Source organism: Plecotus auritus, assembly GCF_963455305.1.
Source record: "Plecotus auritus genome assembly, chromosome: 4".
Taxonomy (NCBI): domain Eukaryota; kingdom Metazoa; phylum Chordata; class Mammalia; order Chiroptera; family Vespertilionidae; genus Plecotus; species Plecotus auritus.
Genome location: NC_137775.1, coordinates 113,832,056 through 113,839,515, shown reverse-complemented (window position 1 = coordinate 113,839,515; position 7,460 = coordinate 113,832,056). Strand labels below are relative to the sequence as shown.

The following is a 7,460-nucleotide window of genomic DNA, read 5'->3' as shown; positions in this document are numbered from 1 at the left end:
CTATTTAAAAATTGTGACAACTGAAAACCCTAAACGATAATATTTCTGATGATTTACTTTTGGGTAAAACTCATTAAATCTAATACCTAACTTCATAGAACTTTCATGTTTAATCTAAGCAATGTACAAAATTACCATGCCCTAGCTGGTTTGGCTTAGTGGATAGAGTGTCAGCCTGTGGACTGAAGGGTCCTGGGTTTGATTCCAGTCAAGGACACGTACCTCAGTTGCAGGCTCCTCAGGGTTTATGCAGGAGGCAACCAATTGATGTGTTTCTCTCACGTCAATATTTCTGTCTTTCCCTCTCTCTTCCACTCTCGCTAACAATCAATGGAAAAATGTCCTCGGGTGAGGATTAAAAAAAAACACACACCACCTTAATTTTTATAAGTTGAGAGATAATTCCAAAACAAATATATAAAAACAAGTTACTTTTTAAAAAAGGTACAAAACTTGCATTTTGACCTATTATGGAATACTATGTTTTGAAATCAATATGTCAACTGTGATTTGCAGTATAAGCTGAACTGATATTTTTCATAGTTCATTATGGGTGTGATTTACATAAGGAGACTAGAAAATCTTCAAAAAAGGAATGAACATGATAAAAGCCTCAGGTTTTAAAATTACAGTTGAATTTTTTCAAATAGCAATTAACATATCAATTACATAGAACAGAACATGTCTACAAAATATTCTAAAGCACAAGAAAGAGGTCCTATTTTTATTTCAGAATAATGTATTCAGGATAATACAGGTCAAGTTTAAAAATGAGATTGTTTCTACATTTAAAAAGAGACTAAGTCTATAACTGTAAACTATATCACTTAGTCACAATGGCCATATCATTCAACAAAACATGTTACATACAGAAATTCTAAAACATATTGAAATTATTTTCACAATTGCTTACTTTTATTTGTTTCCCATTTATTTTTTAAAAAGTAATACAAGTGATACCATTGTAATTATTTAATAGGAAAGGAGTTAAGGGAAGACTGGATGATATAGGCATGCCATTTATACAAGTACAGCTTTGCTAGAAAGCTGTCATTTAACACTCTCCGAGTGTAAGACCCGATGATCAAAGGGGTAAGGGACTGAACAAAGGCAGTTTGGATGCATGCCCAGCGAGGTCTGGGAGGTCTGGGTGACATGGGAAGGTGCTTAGCTGTCAGTCACACCTGGAAGACAGTCAGTGGCCAGAACAGGCATGGCCACAGCAAAGGCGTGAGACCTGAATAGTTAAACTCCTAGACAAAGGGAGTTTCCACGTGTGGCTCCCTCGCTTGCTGTTTGTGCCTGACCCCTGTGCAGAGGGCCATTTCCCTGCACTCGCCCACGTGGTCCACGGCCATGTGGGCTCCCCATGGACTAACGGACTTTAACCAGCCTGATGCTCTTCCGGAATCAGCTGCAACACGGACATTCTTGGCTCTAATAAGACCCTAGCGACACCATTCTCAGGACTGGCTTAAGGGACATGGGAACTTTGGAGGCCAAGGAACGTAACTCCCTGCAAATAGAGCCTTTTTCCGCATCTCATTCTTCTGTGGGGTCTCCTGAAAATGTTTATTGCAGAGGTACCCCAAGAACCCCACTCCCACGAGTGACAGGGAAATCTGGCCCACTAATTTCCCCAGTAACACCAGGTACTTTATGGAATGACTGCAAAGTACACAACAGAGGAAAAGTACTATGGGTACAAATATGAAAAAAAGATTCTATTAGTGTTCTCTGTTAAAGAGAAACATTATTTTAAAAGTGCTAATATTTTTACTGCAAATAGTAGCAGAATATATTTAAGTATTAGACGAACCACTTAGTTGAAAAATTTTGCAGGATAAAAAGTGAAATATTTTAATAATTTTAGATCATTAGAAGGTTTTATAGGTCAATACACAGATGACACACATCCTAATATGGTATATGCCTAAGGTAACTCTGGGTACATGTAAATATTCAGATTCTGGTTACTAAGATGTTCTTATATTTGATGTAACAACTAAAACACAAGGAAGAGAAAGTCAAGGAAGAGAAAGACAGATGTTTACTAGAATTCTATTTAAACCAGACACTTTAAAGTTGTGAGTGTGTGTATGTGTGTAAACGAGGGAGTCAACTACTTTTTAAGCCTAAAGATATAAGTAGAAACTAGGTTTCATCTCAAAGAAAAAACCATAGGTAGCATTGCCATGCTTTAGATTTAAAATTTATCTTAAAAGGCTAGGTTTGCTTAAAAGCTTCCTAAAAATATGCACTTGTTTTTACTCTTAATTTGATATTCAACCAGAAAAATTGAAAATAAGTATTAATCCAAAGTATATTTTCAAAATTTCTACAAGAAATGACACTACATCAAACCAAACTACAACTTCAGGACGATCAAATTTAGGAGACCACGTAGTGTGAACATTTCCTCTTCCTTTTATCTGCCTAACACGGTCTCTATCTCAATAGCAATATACTCCGTCTTGTAATTGACTTATTTCGGTACACTTAAGGTTTCATAACCTGCCGTGTTAGTTTAATTTTACATAAAACCACAATACTGATATTGGTCACAGTAGTGGATGTCGAGATTCCTACTATACTGGAAGAATGGCTTGCTGTTTATAAAATATAACATTGCTTAAGAAACAAACCAAAAAAACAAAAAAAACCATGAAGCCCCTTAGAAAACAACAAATTCTCAAGTTAAAAAAAAAAAAAAAGAAGAGGAAAGCTTTTGAATAAATCAAAACAAAAATACTGGGAGTTTAATATTAAAAAATCTCCTAATTTAAATGCAATTTGTCAAAAGTATTTCTTTAGAAAATATGGTTTTTAAATAAGGCCTTATGTTTTTATCCAAAACTTTAAAATAACTTTTAAATTAATGTAAAAAATGTATATTTTAGTTAAATTTTATAGTGTTTTTTTTTTTTTTAAAGCTATAGGTTTTACAACTAAAGAAAATACATACTTAAGGTCTTTTTTCTTTAACTACTTAAAAATACACACATTTCAAGCTATTCACTTAAAACTTTGCCCTAAATCCAAATAATTCATTCCAGCAGCAGATGAATCACTCATTCGAAGAGGCTTCCTCAAATGTCACATTCTCCTTGAACCTTTTGAACATTTCAGCAGATATTAGTTGTTCTTTTCTGTGTATTACATTTCTATATCCTTTTAAGTTTCTCTCTCTCATAATCCCCACAGTATGCCTTGTGGTTCATTTTTTACAGGTCTCTTTCCTCCACTAAACTCTATTCTCGCGTGGGTGGAAACTGAATGACAGCCATCTCTGCATCTCAGCAGATGACACACAGTAGGCACTCAATGTCTGTTCAACAAATGGAGAAAGTGGAGAACAGAGCATAAAGATAAACTTGGGGCGCCCAACTACTATTTCAATTTGTTTCCCAAAGTTTACTTTAAAGTAAAAATGTCTACTGTTAACCATTAATAGATGCACATCAAAATTAGTCTGCTTTTAATACCCATGAAGAAATAACACATTTGGAGCAAAAGTCTTCTGAAAATGATTAAAAGAAATAGAAATATGTATGAAAAGGAGGAAATATTTAGTTGTGTTTTTTTTTTTTTTTGGGGGGGGGTTGGTCAAAATGTCCTATTAAAGAGTTTAAAAGTAGTTAAAATTTCACATATTAAACCATGTAGATTTGGTTAGAGGGGAAAAAAGGCTTTCAGAGATTACTAAAATGAGTTAACAGTGCAAATACAAGGTTGCTTGTTTCATGAAATCTTACCATGTGCTTTTTTTCTTCCTTAAAAGGAAAATTTAAAACACTCTCCAGTTTTAACACAAACAAAAGATAAATATTTATGAAGGAAAACAAATTCCACAGCATTCCATACAGATTTCCAAACAGTCTGATGATTCACAACAGGCATCCATGATGCCACAGTCCATGTCACAAGGGCAGTTACAGTCATCCCCCATTTCATCTCCACAGCAACAGCAGCAGACTTCTGAGGTACAGATGCCACAGGAAGCTTGTCCCAGGACAATGTTGCAGAGGGTCAGGAATTCACAGAACAAGCAGGCCAGGATACAGTGGACACAGCAATCTTCATTTTCAATTGGGAAGAGACCGCAGAGTGGAAAAAAAGGAGGAACACAAAATATATAAATCATCAATAGGCTGAATAATAATTTGGTCAAAATAAGTAACCCAGAACCCAATGATATGCTTTCCTAGAAGTCTTTTGTGGGCTGAAAGCTCAAAAATAAATTTAAATTCTACATGAACGATCTTTAGAATACTCCATATGAGAAAAAAAAAAAAAGGTTGTAGCTGTCTAGCTGTCTATACATGCAGGAGTGGATGTGGGTGAGATTATTACTGTCACACACTATGCAACAATCCTTGGTACGAGGTTCCCCTTTCTGTATATCCATCTTCCCTATATCCTACTGCTCTCTATAACATAGGCTAAAATGATTCCATGGCATTGAAGTCTTTCAGAAATAGAAAATTCCTTCAACTGGTCCACTCACCTGCTCCAAAAATTGAGAGAAAAATGACATATTCAGTATATTATTGAATAACTAGTGGCCCAGTGCACGAAATTCGTGCACATTAAAAGAGGATTAATTAGAGGAAATAATTTAATATTGCTACTTGCCCCTTCTCTATAATAGAAGTGTCAGAGATGAAAGAAAATTAGTAAAACGTATATGAAAACCTTCCTCCTGTTAGAGTTTGGGGCACACCACGGGACCCAGAGTCAAGTCCCCGCCCACGCACATGCGCCTCAAAATTGCGTGAAACCCAGACCCGGCCCCCATTGGGCTAGATCCAGATCTGGCCAGTTCCACCCTTGTCAAGCCCCGCCAGGCAGGGGAAGTAGCCTCAGGTCCCCTGGCCCAGCGCCAGGATGGGGGCGTGGCCTGAGGTCTCCCAGCCCAGACCACGGCGGGGGGCGTGCCTTGAGGTACCGCGTCAAGCCCCGCCAGGTGGGGGACACGGCCTGAGATCTCCTGTCAAGCCCTGCTGGGTGGGGGACATGGCCTGAGGTCCCCGGTCAAGCCCCACCAGGCAGGGGGGCGGCAGGTTCAGGTCCCCTGGCCCGGCACTGGGAGGGGGGCACAGCCTCAGGTCCCCTGTCAAGCCCTGCCAGGCAGGGGGGTGCAGCCTCAGGTCCCCTGGCCCGGTGCTGGGGCAGGGGAGCAGCCTGAGGTCCCCTAGCCCAGCACCAGGATGGGAAGCGCACCTTGAGGTCCCCCATCAAGCCCTGCTGGGTGGGGGGCGTGGCCTGAAGTCCCCCGGCCTGGTGCCAAGGTAGGAGCGTGGCCTGAGGTCCCCTGTCAAGCCCTGCCAGGTGGGGAGTGCAGTCTGAGGTCCCCTGTCAAGCCCAGCCAGGCAGAGGGGCACAGACTCAGGTTCCCTGGCCTGGTGCTGGGGTGGGGGGCGCAGCCTGAGTTCCCCCGACCCAGCAATGGGGGTGCACCTGAAGGTCCTCTGCCAAGCCCCATTGGGTGGGGGTCACGGCCTGAGGTCCCCTGTGAAGCCCAGCCAGGCAGGGGGGTGCAGCCTCAGGTCCCCCAGCCTGGTGCTGGGGCGGGGGGAGCAGCCTGAAGTCCCCTAGCCCAGCACCAGGATGGGAAGCACACCTTGAGGTCCCCTGTCAAGCCTCACCAGGAGGGGGGCATGGCCTCAGGTCCCCTGGCCTGGCGCCAGGGTGGGGGGCATGGCCTGAGGTCCCCCAGCCTGACACCAGGGTGGGGGGCAAGGCCTGAGGTCCCCTGTCAAGCCCTGCCGGGTGGGGGATGCGGCCTGAGGTCCCCTGTCAAGCCCTATGGGGGTGGGGGAGGGCGTAGCCTCAGGTTCCTGCTGATTGCTCATTAAGGCTCCTTATGGGAACTTGGCTTCAGCTTTGGGTGCAGCCATCTTTGTGATGGTCAATTAGCATATTCCCTCTTTATTAGATAGGATTGAATCAATAGTTAAACTGGAATCTATTAAACTGGGATCAGCATGCTTTACTTATCAATAAAACTGACTCAATTTCATGGTATCAAATATTTTTAGTTTCACAAGAACTAAAGAAAAACTGAGACTTCTGTTTAGGTCCAACCATTTTTCCTGGAATCCAAGTTCTTCTGCCTATTTCTATCAAAGGATTTGTCCTTTAACAAATGTGAATGACGACACAGTGACACTGCTTTCCCACTCCAGTGTGGCAACGTACTTTGCATTTCTATTACTTCCTGAGACATCTCTAATAATCCCTCTTTAAAACAATCTTTAACAAACTTCACGAACTGATATAAAAAGGCAAGAAATCAGAGATCATAATCTAGAGTTTTAGTACCATATTCTAAACTTCTTTCCTTTAGAATAGTGATTTTCAAGCTTTTTCATGCTATAGCTTACATAAACTAATTACTAAAATTCTGCCGCACACCAACAAATATATTTTTTTGCTGATCTGATAAAAAAAAATAGGTATGATTTTGATTCATTCACACTGGACAGTTATTGTGGTGTTGGTTGTTGTCATTTTTTTTTTTTTACAATCAGGTATTGCATGTTTTAAAAATTCTTGCAGCATACCGGTTGAAAATTGCTGCTTTAGAATTTTGTGGCAAGTGAGAGGAGCAGTTGAAGAAATTTTCTATTTCTGGAGGACTTCAACATGCCTCATAAAATTATTTAAGACCAATGTTATAAGACCTTTTTCCAATTTCAGAAATACTTGTGAATTTTTACCAGGACTATTTCTGGGTTTGAGTGTTGTTGTTGGTTGGTACTGTGTTTTGCTTTTTCTGTATTTTATACAATGTGAGCTTGAGGAGGGGATTCTGCTTGCAGGGGCAGCAGCAACAGCAGCAGCAATGCGGAGCCGCCCCACCCCATCCCAGTCACACCCACTGTGTTTCAGTATTGGCTTGAAAACTGAGTGCCTCTGAGGAGTTTCAGGAAACTGTGTGATCATCCCATAATAAGCTCCCCAACTCCTTGAATATGCCCGTTTCTCTATAGTCTCTAACTTCATAGAGAGTCTCTAACTTTGTAAAAGTGGGGAATGTGCAAACACAAGGTCATATTCTAAATGCCAGATGGCAAAGTATGGAGGGTCCGAAGAGATTTCAAAAGAGAAACTCCAGAGCTGTTTGTAGAATTTAAGGCTTCAAAGAACGCAACAATCTTTCCTTTCATTCCTGGGCCCACTCTGACATACAATGGTCTATAGAACAACTGGAAAAAGATCACAGAGTTGTAAGGGTCTGCAGGTTTCTCTCCATCTTCCCTGATGTTTTAGTAGTAGCCGATCATATCAGGAGAATGTGGAAAGCATCCACATGAATCCACGTTCATAACCTTGGAAAGTACTGGGTTTCTAGAGTTTGTCTGTGGTTTATCTCTTTATAAACTTTTATCCTAATATCTAACTTATATATGTCTCTGTACATTCGAGCTTTTACAGGAATCATATTATTATCATTT

General features: G+C 40.7%; 1 protein-coding gene across 4 annotated transcripts in view; it reads right to left on the bottom strand.

Annotated features, from left to right (window-relative positions):
- Positions 1 to 716: 716 nt before the first annotated feature.
- Positions 717 to 7,460, bottom strand: part of MDFIC (MyoD family inhibitor domain containing) — an 89,090-nt gene continuing 82,346 nt past the window's right edge. For all 4 annotated transcript variants that reach the window (XM_080666688.1, XM_080666689.1, XM_080666691.1 and 1 more), the window contains exon 5: positions 717 to 4,077. In XM_080666688.1, coding sequence (XP_080522814.1) covers positions 3,830 to 4,077 — 248 coding nt within the window. In that variant the 3' untranslated portion in view covers positions 717 to 3,829. The remainder of the gene's footprint in view (positions 4,078 to 7,460) is intronic.